Source organism: Salminus brasiliensis, chromosome 24 (genome assembly GCF_030463535.1).
Source record: "Salminus brasiliensis chromosome 24, fSalBra1.hap2, whole genome shotgun sequence".
Lineage (NCBI taxonomy): Eukaryota > Metazoa > Chordata > Actinopteri > Characiformes > Bryconidae > Salminus > Salminus brasiliensis.
Window position 1 is genome coordinate 27568560 of NC_132901.1, and position 21173 is coordinate 27589732.

The window sequence follows — 21173 nt, forward strand, 5'->3', positions numbered from 1 at the left end:
GCCCCGTCACTACCATCAAATCTCTTACTTAATTACTTAAGGACACTCACTCTGTCCAGCTTCTTATCATTAAAGCTCCAGAAATACAAACCCATGAATCCGCTCATGTTTAAAGCATAGCTTTAGGAGAGGGTAAGAGGGATGGGAAACTCAGGCCCGGAAAGTAAAAATCCACCCCTGGATTTTTACTTCACTGTAAGGAAACACCTCAAAGGATGCTAAAAAATAAGGGATGAAAGGTAGTGGGATGACTTTGCATAATGACAACTGACCCTACTATACTCATTTATAATGCAAGGGTTTTCCTTTCCTAGAGAGCTGAGACGCTCAGTTGGAGGGAAAATCAGAAAAGACGGCCATGTTGGCCTAATCCATGATGCACCTTTTCAAGAGCCTTCCTCAGACATTCTCTAAGCCGAGCTGCTGTGGTTTTAAGTGGCGAACAGATTCAAGACTGGAGCGAATGAGGACCATCTGTAGAAGGCCTCCGGTTCAACCATGTGGTGGATTTTCAGGCACTGCGAAGGACCTTTCTTTGGAAGCCTCGTTCTGATGGAAGAGCTTTGATGAAAGACAAGCTCCTGAGATGCTAGTACGGTAGACATACTTGTCTCTGGACACAGCAGACTGTGATTGAGGATGCTGGGGCAGCAGGGTGCAGAGAATGATGAACACAGTGTGTGTAGGCTCCACACATGCACATCATCCCAAAGTAGTGTAGAAGTTTGGCTTTGAGGTTCCATAGACCACACACACACACACACACACTCACTCATCCAAACTTGAGACCCAGGGCTGCCACAGAAACCTATCTTGTTTTTTTGGCTGCCGCCCAAAAAGCCTCGAGGCAACAGATCCGAGACTGAGCGCTCTGAACACTTCATCCGACCGCCTCGCCTCGCCTCGCCTTGCCTCGCTCTCCCGTTCGTTCCCTTAATCCTTCGCTTTTAACACCTTCTCCGTCTTTTCATCTTGCCAGGCTTCCAGCACTCCGTCATCTGCCCCGTCATCTCCTTCCGCCTGTCATTCCTCAACCCCTGCACTCCTCTTTCCCTCTTTTTCCGTCCCTCTCCGCACGTCTAAACCACTTTGCCCTTCTCTGGAGCGATGCCGAGAGAAAGCAGCGAGCCCCAGTCTGGTGCTCAGACTGATTTTTATAAATGCCGCCAGAAGTGACGGATGTGGACACACCATCGCGCGGGAAGATGGATAGTGTGCCAGGGCTCTCAGTACTCCTTATTGGCTTGTTATTAGGGAGTTAGAGTGCGTTGGAAGGCTTGCCGTCAAAGCAGTGAGGTATTTATTGATTCTTGGCTAAATCTGCAGTCGGTATTTTCTCCCTCCTTCCATCTCCTGCCAGCGGCCTCCCGCCTCCTCTCCTGTTTTTTAGTCTCATTCTCACTTAATTTGTCTCTCCTTTGCTGTGATTTCCTCTCATCCTTCCAGAACTTCAGGGTTTGCCCTCTGTCTTACCTTATGCAGTTCTTCTGACGTGAGGTTCTCCTGGAAGGTCACTAAGTCGAAGAGTCAGTTGAAGAGTAACTGAATAACTGAGTCCTTGCAGAGGGACAAGCGTTGCACCTCTGGCATCACTGTTGGCTGAAACTGGTGGAATGGAACAGGAACAGTCATGTAGGACACTCCTAGATAGACTCCAGGGCCCTCAGCTCCTCTTCCAAACACAGCAGTGAATGAGTGCTCTGGCAGCCCCAGTGGTCATCGCAGAAGTACCTGCCAAGACTTTAATATGTCCACTGCTCAAGATACTGCAAATCCAGTCTTGGTCTTGGATAATTTCCTTGGCAGACTGGAACTACAGAGTGCCGGAGGTGAGATTGTACAATAGTGGGTTTCTGATGATAGATAGATCTACCTTAATACGTTTTAATGGTGGGTGGGCATGGAAAGCAGGGAAAAGCTGCTTGAGCTTGAGGTCAGTAGACCTACCTACCAGTAGACCTTATTTCCATTTACAGCATTTGTCTGGTGCTCTTCTCCAGAGCAAAGGTGTGAAAAGTATTGACCTTCATTGCACATTCAGGTAGAAGTGAGTGGAGATACGAGGGTTTAAAAGACTTCTATAGAAGCTGAAGTATCAACTGAAGCTTTTTACTCCAGTAAAAGTGTAAAAGTACTGGTTTCAGAACGACTTCAAGTAGAAAAGTAAAAGTAATGGAAGGAAAACAAAGGCCAAAAGCTTAGGCCGCGCCACAGGGGTCTATAGTGCACTGCCCTCCCTACTTTATTACCCACCATCCAACTCATTAGCTACTTATTAAGCCCTTCATAAATAGATTTTGGTGCCTTGGAGTCGGGAGAAGCTCTAAGCTCAGCAGAGGAACTCTGGAAGCCCTTTGTTGAGCTTAAGCACTACACACCCAGCCTCATTTCCTTATATCAGACACGCAGCCCCTAATGTACTCTTCATTCCTTACATTTGTACTATCTGCGAGGCAGATGAAGTGTTTAGTGGACCCTGTCATCCTGTTAACAGCTTTCACACCTCATTTAGGGCAGTAATGAGTAACTAATAGTCTAATTACAAGCTACTGTTCAAACAGCAGCCTCAGAGATGAATGCCCACTTATCACAGAGCAAATGATATCACTCATTCTGTCTCTCTCTCTATCTCTATCGCCCTCTCACTTTCCATAATTACCCCAATCAGGCTGACATCCGCTGATTATTGCATCACGTCTGTTCAGACCAGCACTTTAGACCTGTCTGTTAATCCAGAGCCAGTTCATCTTCCGGAATCATATCGTAGATGAATCATATTCATCTACCTATCTGGGCTGGATGTAGCCATGACACAGACTACGTGGACAAAAGTTTTGGGACACCTACTTACTTACTCGCTGTTTCTTCTGAAATCAAAGCTATTAAAAGAGCTGATCCTGCTTCTGTTGGAGTAACTGTCTCTACTGTCCAGAGAAGAAGAAGGCTTTGTGCTAGATTGTGGAGAAGCTGTGAGGATTTAATTGCATTCAGTGACAAGAGCATTGATGATGATCACCACCCCACCATCATTCCAGAGAACACAGCTTTTCCACTGCGCCACAGCTCCTCAATGCTGGAGGGCTTTATACCCCTCTCTAGCCCATGCCTGGCATTATTAGGCAGCATGGTGCCAATAGGTTTATGATGTTGATCTTCTCCAGAGAGTCTTGTTGTATATGCAATACTTCTCTGCAGGGACTAGACAAGCTGCATGTGTGCATTTGCACATCTGTGTCAGCAATGGGTCAACTTAAAGTATCTGAATGGACAGCAGAGTATTTATGTAATCTCTAGATCGATAGATTGAAAGAAAGTATGAATGATTCTTGCTTTGATTCCTCTGAGATCTTCAGAAAATGCTCTGAAGCTTCTAAAAGCGTCTAATGCTTTTATAGCAGCCTAAAGCAGCGCAAATGGCACCCCAGAACACCGGGAGAATAAGGCTAAATTGCAGGGCTTTCCTGAGATAATTGGGTTATTTGCTTTTTCTTTGAGACAAGAGATGGAGAGAGGCAGGTGTGCAAAGAGAGAGAGAGAGGGCGATAAAAAGCTATGTAGATAGACACTGTAGTAAGTGGCCTAATGGAGCATGACGACAGACGATCTGTGTAACTGCAGAACAATTACTGGTAAAATGTACCAAGCCCTAAAGAACGAGGATGGGGTCATGGCAGCCATAGACAAGAAGCATGAAGGGCTTGCTTTTCACTAGAAGTGGCTCTATGAGACAGAAGCTGTGTCTGGGAACTAGGGACCATTCCAGCCCCTCATTAGACGGAAATGGTCACACCTGCAGGCTACTTAACCGCACAGTGTTGGATCCACTGATGGCTACTGCTAGGCTAGATGTCAGCTAGGGTTGTCCTAATGCATGTTGGCCTAATTGTATGTCTTCTCATTCAAGTACTTTAATGTAGTATTGAGTATCAGCTGACAGCAGTCCAATCAGGTCCTAAAATCCAGTTCGATAACACATCCAATCAAATTAGAAATGCTGCCAATTGAATACTGTAGTAAAATGATTTCATTATAGTTGCACTGCAGATTTTGGCCTACAAACATAGAGATCCAGGTTGAGTGACCTGGTGCTTTGGCTGTGAAATCACTTAATTTTTATTTTGGGGATGTTTGGTCACCATTTTTTAATTAATTCAAAAATTTACTCTTTTCTCCTCGCCTTGATCATGATGTTAAATATTGGTTTTAATTCAGCCCGCCCACTGGACACTGTTTTTAACCAGTTGTTAAAGTTTTGTAGGCGTGCTACTTATATGTGAATCATGTTACACAAGAAGGAGAATGTAGTTGTAGAGTCTTATCCATGGATTCTTATTGGTGTAGAGTTGCATAATTGTAGATCTGGGCAATTGAACCCAACTCTACAAAGAAGGCAGTGTTGTTACCCACTACACTTACTGAATTTTTATGCCATGTATATGTAAGGCTGTAGTCATGATCGGTCATTGTTAAGTCCAAGACAAATGACTAAGACCATGGCTAGTCAATACTAAGTCAAAACCAAGTCTATATGAGACTCAGACTGTGAGAAGAGTACACACAAGTAACATATTTAACATATCTAAACAGCAGTTTGATCGATCCAGCTCAATGTCAGAGACCAAGACCAGTTCAAGAGAATAGAAAAACATCGATGGGCAGCAAAAAAATAAAACACAAAAAACAAAAAAACAAAAAAAAACTAAAGCTTAAGCTTAAAATTGCAGATTCCCAATCCATTAAAATAGCCCTTGCTCAGCCCCAATCCCAGTCCACTAAAGCAGATCAGGATTTCACTCGGGTTGGCTGAATTAGGAGCATCGTTCATCTTTCTTGCTTGTGTTTAACCAGAAGTGTCTCATTCTTCTAATGCTTAGGAAGTTTATGATTATAACTGCAAGAGTCAACATTCTCGACCGAGCCAAGTGTACAGACTTGCTTCTGCCAGCGCATTCATTCTGAGAGTTCTGGCCCTGGTTGTAAGGGACGTGGCTTATGTGGTTGAAAATTTGCCTTCCTTTGCGAAATTCGCCAGTGACTTTCAGTCATCACATTTGGTCTAATTAATTGAATTTACGACACTGAGAGAACCAAGCTTGTAGACTGTTGTTGAGACTCTCCATTGTGCTGATGTGTCTGTCATTCAGCCCTGCTGGATGTTTGTTGCCATATTATCTAGAGACTGGCCGCAAGCACCGTGGGCTACCCTCGGACGGGTGGTTGGTTTCCAAGGTAGTGCCTCCAGCTGAGTGGCGTCTGCAGCAATAAAGAAGGACATGAAGATATGAGGTATAAAAGCCTCGCAGCGAGATGGAATCTAAGCTTAATGAAGTGGATCAACCAGCAGCCGTCCACAGAACCACTCTCGACATGAAAGCACAGCTTGCAAAACGTGCTGTAATTATGATGACACATGGATCTGTAAAGCGCAGTCTGTTTTCCAGTGTTATTTTCTTTAAGCATGTCGGTTTAACAGTTCCTTCCCTTTCTAAGTACGTTTCCTGAGTAGGATTAAGTGGCATTAAGGCCCGTTTCCCAGGTTCTGTAAAAAAGCCTGCTCTGTGAAGTGTTGTGTATATTCCTGCTAGAACGTTTGGCATATTACAGCACTTTAGTCCTAATTTAGGAGTGATAAATAATTTTAAGTTGAAAGGTCTGCAGACCACGAAGCATATCCTCAGGGATATGACAGCCTGCTTTTGATGTTCTGAAGCATTCATGATTTAATTCAAACTTGTAACCATAGTGGAACCCTTTTTGATTATGTATAAAACCATCTACAAACGGGTTTGCACCAATACAATGAATTATTTAACCAGGCCAAGAAGCATTTAATCCATACACTTAGCAAAATAGGTTCTGTGTGGGTTCTTTGACTCTTGTTTGTGCTGTCTACTGCATAGCCATCTGCCAGAGAATTCCACCAGTCCAAAGAACCCTTTAACCAGACAAAGAACCATTCAAGGATCCAAATTGTTGTTGTCATTGTTCTGTATGACGCCAATAGGTGGTTCTTCAAGTGTTCTAAATGCGTGAATGCTTCTTCATATACAAGGATACCTAGTTTTCCAAGGGTTCTACAGTAAAGGCAGTGGTTTAATGCAGAACCAGACCATGGCTAGTTAATACTGAGTCAAAACCAAGTCTATATGAGACTCAGACTGTGAGAAGAGTGCATACAAGTAACATATTTAACATATCTAAGCAGTAGTTTGATCGATCCAGCTCAATGTCAGAGACCAAGACCAGTTTAAGAGAATAGAAAAACATCGATGGGGCAGCAGCAAAAAAAACAACAACAAAATAACAAAGGATCTGAAGTGGATCAAGCTTAAACTTGCATATTCTCAATCCATTTAAATAGCCCTTGTTCAGCCCCAATCCCAGTCCACTAAAGTAGATCAGGATTTCACTCGGGTTGGCTGAATTAGGAGCATCGTTCATCTTTCTTGCTTGTGTTTAACCAGAAGTGTCTCACCATAGTGGAACCTTTTTTGAATATGTATAGAACCATCTACAAACAGGCTTATTTAACCAGGCCAAGAACCATTTAATCAATACACTTAGCAAACTAGGTTCTGTGTAGTACTGTAAATGGGTTCTTTCACTCTTGTTAATACTGTCTACTGCATATCCATCTGCCAGAGACTTCCACCAGTCCAAAGAACCCTTTAACCAGACAAAGAACCATTCAAGGATCCAAATTATTCCTGGAATTGTCATTGTTCTGTATGACGCCAGTGGGTGGTTCTTCAAGAATCATGTTCTAAATGTGTGAATGCTTCTTCATATACAAGGGTAACTAGTTTTCCAAGGGTTCTTCAGTAAAGGCAATGGTTTTATGCAGAACCATCTTAACAACTCAATGAATCATTTAAACGTTTAAGTAGTTCTTTGCCTGGACAAAGCACCTAAAAGAGTTCCTCTATACACTCTTCTGCAGTACTATTGCAGAACCCTTGTAGTTGAATTGTCTTGCTAAGACTTTATCATAAAAAGCTATACTGTATTTTCACTTCACCAGAGCTAGAAAACGACTCCCCCCCTCGAGAACATGCTCTCCTGAATGGAGGCTCCAAAGAAATGAACCATGAAAACAGAAACCTAACAGGCCACGTCAAGTAAAGTATGACCTGTAGGCATCTGCTGTACTGCTAAATCATGGAGTGTGATGCCCATGTGTGCTGTCGATGAGGTAACGGGAACGGGCTCTTGTTTCCTCACCTTCGCGTCCACACACCTGTAATCAAACAACAGCTGCAGGTGGTTGCAAACAAAGGCACCCAGTTTTGGGTACCATGGCTTATATTACTGCTGGCTCCTGTGATCGTTAGACTCGCTCCTATCTGGGAGTGCAGATGCCCATTGAAGTAAAGGGGGTTTCAGGTCAGCGACTTCGGGCTCATTAGTGACTTTTCTGCGGCTTTTGGGCTGAAGTGTTTTGTGGCCAGCTGGAACGGCAGCCGCTGCCGACCAGACTCCCAAAAACCTCGTACAGACAAAGTGAGTTGTTCTGTGAGCTAAGGAAGGGGGACGTGGCCCTGACAAATTCCATGGGATAATTAGTAGTTGATTTTACCACCGTTCGTTGCTGTAACTTAACGCTGTCTGCTGCTGCGCTCCAGAGCTAAGTGATCTGATAACCCGTAAGGCCCCCAGTCTGGCACAGCCTTCAGGGGGCTGCTGCTTATTCAAAACCCAGCAAACCAGCATCCAGCTCCAATTAGTTCTGCTTGCTTTATGCCCGCTGGTCTGGGGTCCTGCCACAGACCACCTCTTCAACCTTTCTTTCTTTTTTGGGGGGGTAGGCCAGCTGGAGCATTCAATCAGAGTCCAGGCACCAAACGTCTGGGCTAGAGTGCCCACACTTCAGTGGGACCGGCAGAAAGTGAGAATTCCTTCTAGGCTGATTGGGAAACAGCGAGAGACGGAGGAAGGTTAATATAGACGTTGTTGAGTTCCTCCTAAACCACTGCCTTTTCTGAAGAACTCCTGAAGAACTCTTTTTAAAGAGTGTCCACCAGTAAAATGGGCTTCCTCAAGTTCTTTGAATGCAAAAAGGCTTCTTAATAGACAAGGATAACATCTTGTGGTTCTATACAGCACCAAAAAATGGTTTGACCATTGCTACTTCTTACTACTATTTGACCATTCCACTTCTTACTACTATTTTAAGTGCCTTTATTATGCTGCTCTCTTATTTGATTTTGCTGCTGTAAAAACTGACTTTCCCTGTGGGATAAATAAAGTGATCTATCTATCTATCTATCTATCTATCTATCTATCTATCTATCATTGAGTCAGTGAACCCTTTTCAGTACTATATAGAACCTCTTGATTTGGCCTTTCTTGTACTTTATGGTAAAGTTAATTGATACATCTATTATCTGTTACTTTAACAATTTGATATTTAAATTTGTTCCTCATTCATTAATTTATTAACATTATTATAATGACTGTCTACTTTTTAAATGAACAAATTGTGTATTTTGATTTCAGTTATTACTAGTATGAATAGTAATGTCTACATATGTTGTATTGTATATGCAGTATTTGTCCAATTATTTAGACATTTATACACACCCTCATTGCTTTATTAAATTATGTTCCTTAATGCTGAACTAATCAGGAATTCAGCTGTTCGATTCTTTGAGTGAGTATACTATATGAGGCTTGACAAAAGTCAAGAGTGCCAAAAAAGTCAAATAAACATTAACAAACAGCAGTGATTTTCTATATGATTATCTATATTATCGGCAACATTCTGCAGACATTATTCTAAAGTAAAAACCGTAAAGTAAAGTGACCGTAAGTAGTTTAGAGACTAAACTTCTTTGAACAGTTTTATTAAACTCAAACGTAATCAGTGCAAATAAATCATTAAGCGATAACATCAGAAAACATCAGAAAACATTAGAGCTACTTTTACCAAAAACGAGTCGAGAAGCATCTGGAAAAGGAGGACTGACAGAGTAAACACAGGTGGAAACACTGATGAGAAGGCATGGCTAGTGTAGTACAACATAATGTGGGAGACTGGGGTTTGGTTCCTGGGCTGGGTGACTATGCTGTTCTACATCGATAAGAGTCCTTGGGCAAGACTCCTAACCCTACATTGGCCCGACTCTGAAATGGGAGTAACTTTGTAAGTCGTGGAAAAGAACATCAGCTAAATGTTGTAAATGCAAGTAAGGCGGGACTTGAGAGGAGAGAGGGTGGAGCCAGAAACAGACAACTGTGACATCACTAGGTTTTAGTGGCTGCAAAAAGCTTAATAGCTCATTAGGTCATAATTATCAACCATCGTTTTTATGAATCATTTGATTTAACGTGATTTAAATGATTCATTTGACTTTTGGATTTGTGTAAATTCAGATATCGCTTCTAAATTTTACATTTATCTATCCTGCCAATGACTCCCCAAAGACAACGGTATGTTGAGGCTCCACAAAGCCCAGCCTCAGTAATTATTCTATTATGCATGAAGAGAGTGGGAAGCAGTGAGTCGCTAGAGGAAGGAAGATGCCACATTTGTCATCCTCCGGCTTCTCATTAACTCGTTTCGAGACACGCAATTAGCCCCCCGTGACACCAGTGCGTAATCCACTCAAGCCAACACGCTCGCAGCTCCGCGTAAGCTTTGTACGCCGCCGCCGATCGCTTTAACGCGTGCTAACAGGATTTAGGATGCAGATTTGCAGCCGGTCCCGCCGCTTCCCAATGGCTTCCCTGGCCCGTGCGGCCTGCCAGCCTGCTCGGTCGTTAAGTATGTCTGTTCGTTTGCGCGGAACTTCGTTTAGACTAGCACTAGTCTGAGATCAGCAAAGGATTAATTACCCCTGTCCAACTGTCCTGTCCTACGTTCTCCATGTCCCTCACTGTCCTGCACAGTGACGTGTGACAAACGGCACACCGTCGTTTCAAGCACCAGGACCACTTTTGCTCCCGGTTCTGTCGGGGAGGCAGAAGGAAGGGTAATTAACAGTCGGAATCAGTGATGTGGTAAGGAAACGAGTCTGTAAAAACACGTTGAGCCGATGCCAATTATCAGCACTACAGGAGACCAGGCAGAGCTCCACTGGCGGAAATGACAGTCTGCCTTTGTACCCAGCGCTCATTACATGCAGTCTGAAAACAGTCAATTTCCAAAATCCAGTTCTCAGTCTGAGGCATTATGATTGTATGAAATTCCTAACAGACAGCCGGTTGTTTCAGGCGAATTCTGGCTCTCTGGTCTCAACTCCCGCCCGAGCACAAGCAGACCACCAACCAACGATACGCTATTAAAAATAAAAAGTGCTACAATAGGGTTCTTTGAGTGACGCTATAGGAGAAGGTTTTTTTTTTTTGATTCCATTAAGAACCATTTTTGTAAAGGACAAAAGTAATGGGACATGCTTCTTCCAAAATCCACTGTTGGAGTAGCTGAGTCTACTGTCCCGATCAGAAGATCAGGCCTTTTGCTAGTTTTTGGAGAAGCATTGCTGTGAGGATCTGATTGTGCACAGCGAGGTCAGGATATTGGATGATGATCACCACCCTACCACACCACCACATCCCCAACTCATCCCATTCAGAAGTACTGGATGGAGCTCCACCACCACCATCATTCCAGAGAACACAGTTCTTCCACTGCTCCACAGCTCCTCAATGCTGGGGGGCTTTACACCCCTCTAGCCTGCCAGTACTTCAGCAACTTAAAGTAGCTGAATGCATTCATTAGAAGAGGTGTCCACAAACATTTGGACACATTTGGAGTGTTTGACAAGAGCACAGAGTTTACTAGTTTATCTAACCACCTTTTGACCCGCTCTGCTGTATAGGAATAGAGCTGTCAGCTTCAACAAGCCGCGACAAGCATAGGAACGTCTATTAGTGTCATATAGCACAACACAAACGGACAGTTGCCTTGGTGATGTTCCCCAGTGCCTCTATAGGGTGTGTTGGTGTTGGCTTTCATTGGCCGGTGAAACACACATCCAAACACAACCTATTAAGAGAGCAGATTCACCCTCTGACCACGCCTGTTTATTTTAATTGCTGAAGGCAGAACCACCCAGCGATTTGGTGGATGGTGTAACCCGCTTGCTGTGGCAACAGTGTCTCCATTCCCAGGCAGTCTGCAGTGTCTGAGTGCACATATGCCTGGTTAATTAGCAGAGTTTGACGAAGGATTTTGTGAGATTAGCGTGTCTGGTGCTGCATTTTGTTCGAGACTTTGTGGAAAGCTGGTGCATCCACTTTACCGAGGCCTTTTAATGACCGCCTATGCCGATCGTTGAGGTACCTTCCTCCGATGCCTTGGCTTCTTATCGATTATGGAAAACGCTCCAGTTAAAGAAAGGAGAAGCTTGCACTGGGGTTAAAATCTGCTCTGTGGGAAACCACCGTGTACGTTGGTTGTTTGTCGTAGAGGCTATTGGAGGGTGGGGGGCTGGGGTTGGGGTTGGGGTAACCGCCACGTTCTGAAAGTCTCGAGCTCTCCATTGAACGTCTAAACAAAGGCTCATGCTAATTAACCTTATTTGGTTCATACACTTCCCTCTCTCCTCCTCTACTTCCCCCTCCACCTCCCTCACCGTCGGCACTCTCTAACGCCCTTCACAAACAGTGCCATCAATGGCTTTTAGAAACAGCTAAATGGGTCCACCTCTTCACTTTGAATGAGACCCCACATTGGAGCAGTTCTGTAGACTTGCTGTGCTGGAATTGATATTTCAAGTGACAGACATACATTTGCATAAAATTGCCTTTTTTGAAGTGTGGAATATAAAGAAGCTAATGCTAATGTGGGTCCAGGAATGTATTATAATAATTAAAACCATTGATTAGTGCTTAGGGTTTCATGGTGGTTTGCTTTATTGGACATCGCCCACCTTTCTGACTTTAACATATCAATCTCTCTGTCTTTACAGGGACCTCAGTGAGAACTTCATCCAGGCTATTCCTCGCAAGGCCTTCCGTGGAGCTACGGACATCAAGAACCTGTGAGTTCACCTTCAAACGCTTTTATTATGTGGCTAAACCGCATAAAAGGAGATGGAGTGTGAGAATTTATCCAGCATTATAAAAGGACAAAAGTATTGGGACACCTGTTTATTCAGTTCGTTTCTTTTGAGGTAATCCTGCTTTTGTTGGAGTAACTGTCCCAACTGTCCAGGGAAGAAGGCATTCTGCTAGATTTTGGAGGAGGAGCATTGCTGTGAGGATTTGATTGAATGCAGTGACAGAAGCATTAGTGAGGTCAGGATGTTGGACGATGACCCACCTCATCATCCCCAACTTCCCAACCTATACCAATCAAAAGTATTAAATGGAGCTCCAACACAGTTCTTCCACTGCTCCACAGCTCAATGCCGGAGAACTTTATGCAGCTGAATGCATTCTTTAGAAGAGGTGTCCGCAAACATTTGGACATGTAGTCTCTAAAGTGGTCGTCAGTAGATAGAAGATAGAAGTCTTCAAAAGTCATTTGTTGGACATTTTCGCCAACTTCTCAGGCGTCTTCTCTGACTTTCAAGCAGAAAGCTAAGGTGTAATTAATTGCCTCTACTCCGACTCCGTCAATACCGACTGATTCATTCTTGGGTGATCATCGAGGCCCATTGGGAACTGCAAAGTGGCTGAAGTCCAAAGTGGCCTCGCTATTGGAAATGACTACATCAGTATTGATTTCAGCCATCAGTGAGCTGAGCTCTCACCTATAATAATCTCTTGCCTTTGGGAACGGCTGTTATTATAGATCATAAGAATAATGAGGGGGTTTTAGATAATTGTGCATTCTGCAACCTCATCTCTCTCGTCGTTATGTTCTGCTTGCAGGAACAGATTATACGTATTGATCCTAAGAGCAGCTGAAAATGTGAGCAAGTACGTGTGTTTATCAGCACTTCCAAGCATTTAGAAAGTCTTTCCTTCTCTCCACAGTCAGCTGGACAAGAACCACATCGCATGCATCGAGGATGGAGCTTTCCGTGCACTTCGGGGACTGGAGGTCTTGTGAGTATCACACATGCCCTGGTATCTCTCCACTGACAGCTGCCCCCATCTCATTATCTAAATGCAGCTCGTAAAATTAATAGAGTCCCATAATACCAGTGAGTGTAATGGGAGCAAGAGATCCGAGGTTCAGTGTTACTTAACCTGGAGGTGAGGTTTAATCTTCATCACGGATCATTAATCTGACAAAGGCTGAGGAGGAGTCTGGAATGAAGCCATCCTTGTGTAGAGATGGCTCTGTGGGTGGTGTTGGTGGGGCTGGGTGTTAGAGAACAGGGCTCAGGTTGATTAAAATGACCTCCAGCTGAGGTCTGAGGAGCGAATTGGATTTCTCCTGCCTATTAGGAAGCCAGTCCACCCTGTCAGGCAATGAGACTTTATAAACCTTTGTAAAACCTCTGCTCAGGTAGATAGACTTGGTCTTGGTCTCAGTCTTGACTTGGATGTGATGTCTATAAAATCTTGATATTGACTCAGTTTTGACTAAGACTTGACTACTACAAAAACTTGGTCCTGGTCTCAGTCTTGACTAGGACTCAGCTACTACAAAGACTTGGTCTTAGTCTCAGTCTTGACTTGGACTTGATGTCTACAAAATCTGGATATTGACTCAGTCTTGACTAGGACTTGACTACTACAAATTCTTAGTCTTGGTCTCAGTCTTGACTAGGACTCAGCTCCTACAAAGACTTAGTCCTGGTCCCAGTTTTGACTTGGACTCAGCTACTACAAAAACTTGGTCCTGGTCTCTGTCTTGACTTGGACTACACTACTACAGAGTCTTGATGTTGACGTGGTCTTAACCAGGACTCGTCTGCTACAGTCTTACTCCTGTTCTTGGTCCTGGACTACCACAAAGATTTGACCATGACTCTGCCTCGACTACTAAAAAGTCTTGGTCCTGGTCTTAGACTTGCCTTGGACTCAGCTACTACAAAGACTTGGTCTTGGTCTCAGTCTTGACTTGGACTTGATGTCTACAAAGTCTTGGTCTTGGTCTTAGTCTTGACTTGGACTTGATTTCTACAAAGTCTTGACTAAGTCTTGACAAAGTCTTGACTAGGACTTGACTACTACATCTTGGTCCTGTCCTTAGTCTTGACTTGGACTTGATGTCTACAAAGTCTTGGTCTTGACTCGGTCTTGACTTGGACTCAGCTACTACAAAACTTGGTCCTGGTCTCTGTCTCGACTTGGACTACACTACTACAAAGTCTTGATGTTTATTTGGTCTTAACTAGGACTTGACATGCTCCTGTTCTTGACATGGTCCTAGACTACTACAAAGATTTGACCTTGACTCTGCCTCGACTACTAAAATGTCTTGTCTTAGTCTTGCCTTGGACTCAGCTACTATAAAGACTTGGTCTTGGTCTTAGTCTTGACTTGGACTTGATGTCTTTGAAGTCTTAGTTCTGACTCTGTCCTGAGTTGAACTCGACTACTAAAAAGAATGAATCTTAGTCTCAGTCTTGACTTGGACATTGACTCAACCTCAACTAAGACTTGACTACTAAGTCTTGGTCTTGGTCTTAGTCTCGACTTGGACTTGATGTCTCTGAAGTCTTAGTTTTGATTCTGTCCCGACTTGAACCCGACTACTAAAAAGAATTAATCCTGGTCTCAGTCTTGACATTAACTTGGACATTGACTCAACCTCAACTAGGACTTGACTACTACAAAGTCTTGGTCCTGGTCTCAGTCTCGACTTGAACTCCACTACTACAAAGTGTAGTAATTTGCAGCCTGGCACTCGTAGCAACCGACTCTGGCTCCTTATTGCTCTCCATCTGCAAGAGCCAGAGTGTTACATGCCCTCCAGGGGTGTGAGGGGCACAGGCAGGGACCGAGGCAGGTGGTAGAAGATCGTCAGGCAGAGGAAAGACAGGCCCTACTTTTAGCAGTGCGGCACAAGCCAGTGTAAAACTGACTCCAGAACAGCAGGCGGAGAGGAGGGGTAATGGGCTGCATGCTCAGTCTGGGTGGCAAGACCGGAGTTGAGTCAGTTGGAGTGAATGAGCCTTGGGCAGAACGAATGGCTGGTTTTAATTGTGCCTCCTCTGCTTGATGTTCCACAGAACCCTGAACAACAACAACATCAGTGGCATACCGGTGTCGAGTTTCAACCACATGCCCAAGCTGAGGACCTTGTGAGTAACACACACACACACACACACACACATACACACACATACACACATACACACATACATACATGTACACCAACAGCACAGCAAACCCCACTCAAGTCACTCAATTACCGAACGCTACCCTTAGAAACTGCTGTTATCGCTAACGACAACATTGTGTCATTTGATAGAAGTGATTTCTCGTTCGTAGCTCATTGGAACAAGTGGAGAAATCGATCAGTAATCGATTCAGCATTCGTGCTCGTAAGCAGGGCCAGGTATTGAAATTCAATACTTTTATGGAACTGACGGAATTACGTCAATATTACGAGTATCAGCGCTGTGTCACTCAGCATCAAGTTTCAAAGCCTAAGAGGTTGTCAGTAGTGTTGTTGTGCTCAAGTCCAGGTTTAGTCTTGAGACCACAAGCCGATTTCTGAGCTTTTCTTTATTAATCCTGGTCTGGGTTTGGACTTGGACTCGACTATTACGCTATCTTGCTCTTGACTGAATCTTCGCTTGGACTCAACTTCCTTTCTTGGGTTGCAGAAAGAAAAAGCATGCCTCTGTCACTGTGTGACAACTGAAAAAAAGCAGGACGGAATGGACAAAAGTATTGGGACACCTGCTCATTCATTGTTTCTTCTGAAATCAAGGGCCTTGAAAAGAGTTGATCCTGCTCTACTGTCCAGAGAAGAAGGCTTTCTACTAGAATTGCTTTGAGAATTTGATTGCATTCAGTAGCAAAAGCGTTAGTGAGGTCAGGATGATGTTGGAAGATGATCACCACCACCCCACCTTATCATCCCCAACTCCTCAACTCATACCCAAAAGTACTGGATGGAGCAATGGGTGCAACTTTAAGTAGCTGAATAAATTCACAATGGTGTGCATATAGCCTCCAGTGAGCCTCTAGTGGCCTTTTTTTCACCACTGGAATGGAACTGGACTGGAATCTTCTGGGATAAATCTGCCTCCAGAGAAGTTGGTGAAGAAGGGTGGTGTATGTTCAGTGTGTGCATCCATCTGCAGAGCCCTCTGTGAGAGTCTATGTTATTACTTCTGTAGAGAAGATGGGCGAGTCTTTGGTTCTTGTTGGATGCGCTATGTTTTTATTTATTTTGTAAGTGAAGTGAGAAACGTGTTTCCTGTTCAGAAAAGTTCAATGAATGTTGGGCTTGTTAGATCACCTTCGTTACAGATGATTACACAAACGCCGAGGCATCAATGAGGATCATGTTATCAGGAAGTATAAGAAGAAAGTTAACAGTAGCAACTCTAGACGTTTGAGAAGCTCTTTGAACTTCTGACACACCTGCACTATTTGGGTCTCCACCACAACTGAACCCCTGTGAGTAATAATACACCTCTCTGAGATACAGCACAGCACCGCAGAACTCTCTACCCAGTCGATTAGACGCGCATTCCAGTCGGCCTGATCATCAAACCAATATTTAGGCTGTAAATCAGGGATTAGGAACGGGAACTGCTGATACTGTATGTACAGACTTACTCACTTCAGATCTCAAACATTCCACCTCAGACATTTCGGTCCGTCCTGGCTGACAAGGAAAATATTTTTCAGTGTGACGGATCGCGCTCATTTCGGGCCGTTAAGCATTTCTCATGGCGGTTCCTCACCACAAAAGCTGATTGAAAGATTCCTTTTGGCACTTTAAAGCAGCACAGAGTCTCGTTGGGTCTTAATCCCCCTCAACTTTTATGACATTTTATTTACTTAGAGGGGTTCTTCTTTTCGGTCCACTCAGCAGGCAGCCCGGCAGCTAGCGAAACCGCCGTCCCACAATGCTCCGGGCCAGAAGACACACACTGTGTCATTCCATGGAGTCTTGGTGGGCAGCCATAGGCCACAATGGGGTCTGTACTCGTGCCAGAAGCCATTTCCTTGGTCGATCTTTTGGAAGACTCGGAGCGGACGGCCCCAGAAATAAATACCCCCCGCCGACCCTATTGTCTAAATATATTTAGGAAATGTGAAAGCGTGACGAAATAAAGACGACTGTGTTTCGCTGAAATGCTGGAAGAGGAAAAACAAACAGTACCACACACATTATCACCCCCCCTCTCACACACCCTCCCCTCTTCATTTCAGAGTTATGATTTGGGCAATCAGTGCAGTTCCAGATTACAGGACATTAGACAAGATTATACATATGATTAACGGTCTGGGTTTTTCTCAGAGTTGCTGGGATGCAATGGTCATGAAGCAAGAATAGACTGTAATGGGTTTAGTTAATGAAATCCAGATCCAGACAGAACCAGTGGCTTTTTCACCACACTGACAAACAATGGTGTTCCATCTTTTTTTTTTACTGGTTTAACCCTTTAAACCCTAGACAGAGAGCTTTGATTTTAAGACCTGTTATTTAGGAACTGCTGTAAATGTGATATGTAACTTGTAACTTATGTTAGGAGATCAAAGAGTTAAAAAGTCAAAGTTTATTCAAATGTTATATATTATGAATATATTAATCTCATATTAAGTGCATGCATGATGTTTATCTGGTTTTATACACTGAAAACTGTAACCATTCAGTTTTACACAACCAATTTCCAGCCTCTCTCTGGTTTTGCTCGCCTAAATACAGCTCTGGAAAAAATGACGAGAGCACCCTACACCACCCAGTTTCTCTGGTTTTACTATTTATAGGCAGTGTGTTTAGAGAAATTAATATTTGTGTTGTGTTTCATAAACCATGGACAACATCCAAATAAAAATATTTAATTTAGCTCAAAAATAACTGCTCAAATAATGCAAAGAAATGATTATAATAATTATAATGTAATTATAATATAATGTACATTTAAGAAAATAAATAAGTGGTCTCTTATTTTTTTCTGGAGCTGTATATACAGTCATGCCCGAAAGTATTCATACCCCTGGCAAAGTTTGACTTAAATTTACTTTTATTTAACCAGAAGTTATATTTTTGCCTTGAAACGACACAGGCATCTCCCAGGAGATAACAAGATGCTGTACAAGTTTCATTGTGGGAAAAAGTATTTCTCAGCTTTTATACACATTTGAACAAAAAGTGGCATGTCCAAAATTATTCATACCCTTTGAAAACTGTCACAGTATATGGGAAAATCCAAAGTTCTATACCATTCCAAATAGTCCAAGCTGTTTTAAAGCATCCTAATTACCCTGATTCATTGGGAACAGCTGTTTTAATCAACTCAACAGGAGAAAAACAGCAGCTCTCTGCAGTTGGTTTGTGGACAGTCATGGCTAAGACAAAGGAGCTCACTAAGGACCTGCGGCTGTGCATTGTGGCCGCTCACAAGTCAGGAAAGGGCTATAAAGCCATATCAAAATGTTTTCAAGTTCCAGTGGCTACAGTGCAAAGTATTATTAAAAAATACAAGAAGTTCCGCACTGTGGAAAATCTCAGAAGATGTGGTCGGAAGCCAAAAGTGACACCTGTGCTGGCCAGGAGAATAGTGAGAGAGGTGAAGAAAAATCCAAGGATCACCACCAAGGCCATCCTGGTGAATCTGGACTCTGCTGGTGGCGACATCTCAAGGCAGACAGTTCAACGGACACTGCACACTGCTGGGTTCCACGGACGCAGGCCAAGGAGGACACCACTTCTCCAGAAAAGGCACACAAAAGCCCGCTTGACCTTTGCAAATGCTCATCTGGACAAAGAAGAAGACTTCTGGTGTTCTGTTTTATGGTCAGATGAAACAAAAATTGAATTGTTTGGCCACAATGATGTGTGCACCATTTGGCGTAAAAAAGGAGAAGCCTTCAACCCTAAGAACACCATCCCCACTGTCAAACATGGTGGTGGGAACCTAATGTTTTGGGGGTGTTTTTCAGCCGATGGACCAGGGAACTTGATCGCAGTAAATGGCACCATGAAAAAAGAGCAATACATCAAGATTCTCAACAACAACATCAGGCAGTCTGCAGAGAAACTTGGCCTTGGGAACCGGTGGACATTTCAGCACGACAACGACCCAAAACACACAGCCAAAGTGGTGAAGAAATGGTTAGCAGACAAAAACATTAATGTTTTGCAGTGGCCCAGCCAGAGTCCTGACTTGAATCCAATTGAGAATCTGTGGAGGGAGCTAAAGATCAGGGTGATGGCAAGGAGACCCTCGAACCTCAAAGAGTTGGAGCTCATCACTAAAGATGAATGGGCAAAAATACCAGTGGAGACATGCAAAAAGCTGGTCAGCAATTACAGGAAGCGTTTGATTGCTGTAATAGCCAATAAAGGCTTTTCTATTAATTATTGAGAAGGATATGAATAATTTTGGACATGCCACTTTTTGTTCAAATGTGTATAAAAGCTGAGAAATATTTTTTCCCACAATGATGCCTCTTGTACATCATCGTGTTATCTCCTGGGAGATGCCTGTGTCATTTCCAGGCAAAAATATAATTTCTGGTTAAATAAAAGTAAATTTAAGTCAAACTTTGACAGGGGTATGAATACTTTCGGGCATGACTGTATGTAAATGACAAATGTTCTGATTGGCCACCATGCATTGTATAAGCTGAAACACTCCTTGTTACATTAGCAGACAGGGCTACATGATATGGGCCCTTTAAATCTATAGTTTCTGAACAGTAGCTCAAAAGTGTTGGCTTTTGTGACATCACAAAAATTATAATTCATCTACTAACGCAGCCTAATTTCCATATATGGACTTAAAAATGTCCATATAAAACCTTTAAATCCATGCTGTCTGTAACTGATCACCGGAGCGATGTCCAGTAGCGTCCTCACTCCTGACTGGATCGAAAAGCCGCCCCTCGTGAACCTGTCTACATGTCTACACCCCCTAACTGCGTCTGTCTTTTCCCTCTCTAGCCGCTTGCACTCGAACAACTTAAACTGCGACTGCCACCTCTCCTGGCTGTCCCAGTGGCTGCGGCAGAGGCCCACCCTCGGCCTGTTCACACAGTGCTCCTCCCCGGCCCAGCTCCGCGGGATCAACGTGGCTGAGATCCAGAAACACGAGTTCAGTTGCTCAGGTAATTACCCACCTTGCTGCTCCGCCTTCACAGCTGTCGATTTGGGGGCACCTAAGGCAGACTTACAGCAGACAAGTCAGAAGCAGGCCTGGGGTTAGCTGTGGAATGGGCTTTGAGGTGATTGAAGGTGACTCAGTAATGCAGTAATGGGGCAGTCAGTTGGTTGTTGAGTGTTTTCTGCATTGGCTGATTTAGGATTGGCTTTTAAAAACACTGAAACGGTTGGATTTACTTGGTAGATTTGGTAGGAACTGCTGTAAAGGTGATATGTAACTTATGTCATTTGAGGGCAAATAATTCAAAGAGAAGGAGATCAAAGAGTTAAAACAAATTATGAATTATATATAATAATATATTAATCTCGTATTAAGTGCATGCATGGCATTTATCTGGTTTTATACACTGAAAACTGTCACCATTCAGTTTTACACAACCAATTTCCAGCCTCTCTCTGTTTTTGCTCGCCTATAAGACTGATATACTGATGAATCCAGCTCTGGAAAAAATGAAGAGAGCACCCTACATGATCAGATTCTCTGTTTTTTGTATATATAGCCAATCACAGCTCTCTGAAACCGGTTCAATATTTTACACACACACTTGTAGTTAGGAATTAACCAGTTATTGAACAGTAAAAGGTTAAATGTGAAGAAAGGCCGGAGTCACAACCCTTGCCAAGTCGACCAGGCCCTCAGTCAGCACAGATCTAGACTCTGAGTAATTACAGGAGAGCTCATGTATGAACAGAAGCCGGTACGCGATTATTACAGCTGCTGAATTGCAACGGCATGAGGACGTAATTTCCGTAATTCCTGAAAACCTGAAGCATGAGCGTCTACATTCCTGTGAAATACAGCTTAAGGACTGCATGTGTGTGTGAATGACGCCAAGACCAGTAGAACCATTCCGGTGATGTCTTGGGTTTTAAGTGTGAAAAGGGCTTATGTGAAATCCTCCCATCGTTTGTGTTGACTGACGGCTTCTCACCCTATACTCATGTGCCCTAACTCTACTTTACCCACACTGACGACAGC

The 21173-nt window shown here is 43.5% G+C and overlaps 1 protein-coding gene across 4 annotated transcripts in view; it reads left to right on the forward strand.

Moving 5' to 3' along the window:
• Positions 1-21173, forward strand: part of LOC140546392 (slit homolog 1 protein-like) — a 128315-nt gene that overhangs the window by 52104 nt on the left and 55038 nt on the right. For all 4 annotated transcript variants that reach the window (XM_072669605.1, XM_072669608.1, XM_072669606.1 and 1 more), the window contains exons 5-8: positions 11913-11984; positions 12925-12996; positions 15075-15146; positions 19976-20139. In XM_072669605.1, the coding sequence (XP_072525706.1) occupies positions 11913-11984; positions 12925-12996; positions 15075-15146; positions 19976-20139 (380 nt within the window). The remainder of the gene's footprint in view (positions 1-11912; positions 11985-12924; positions 12997-15074; positions 15147-19975; positions 20140-21173) is intronic.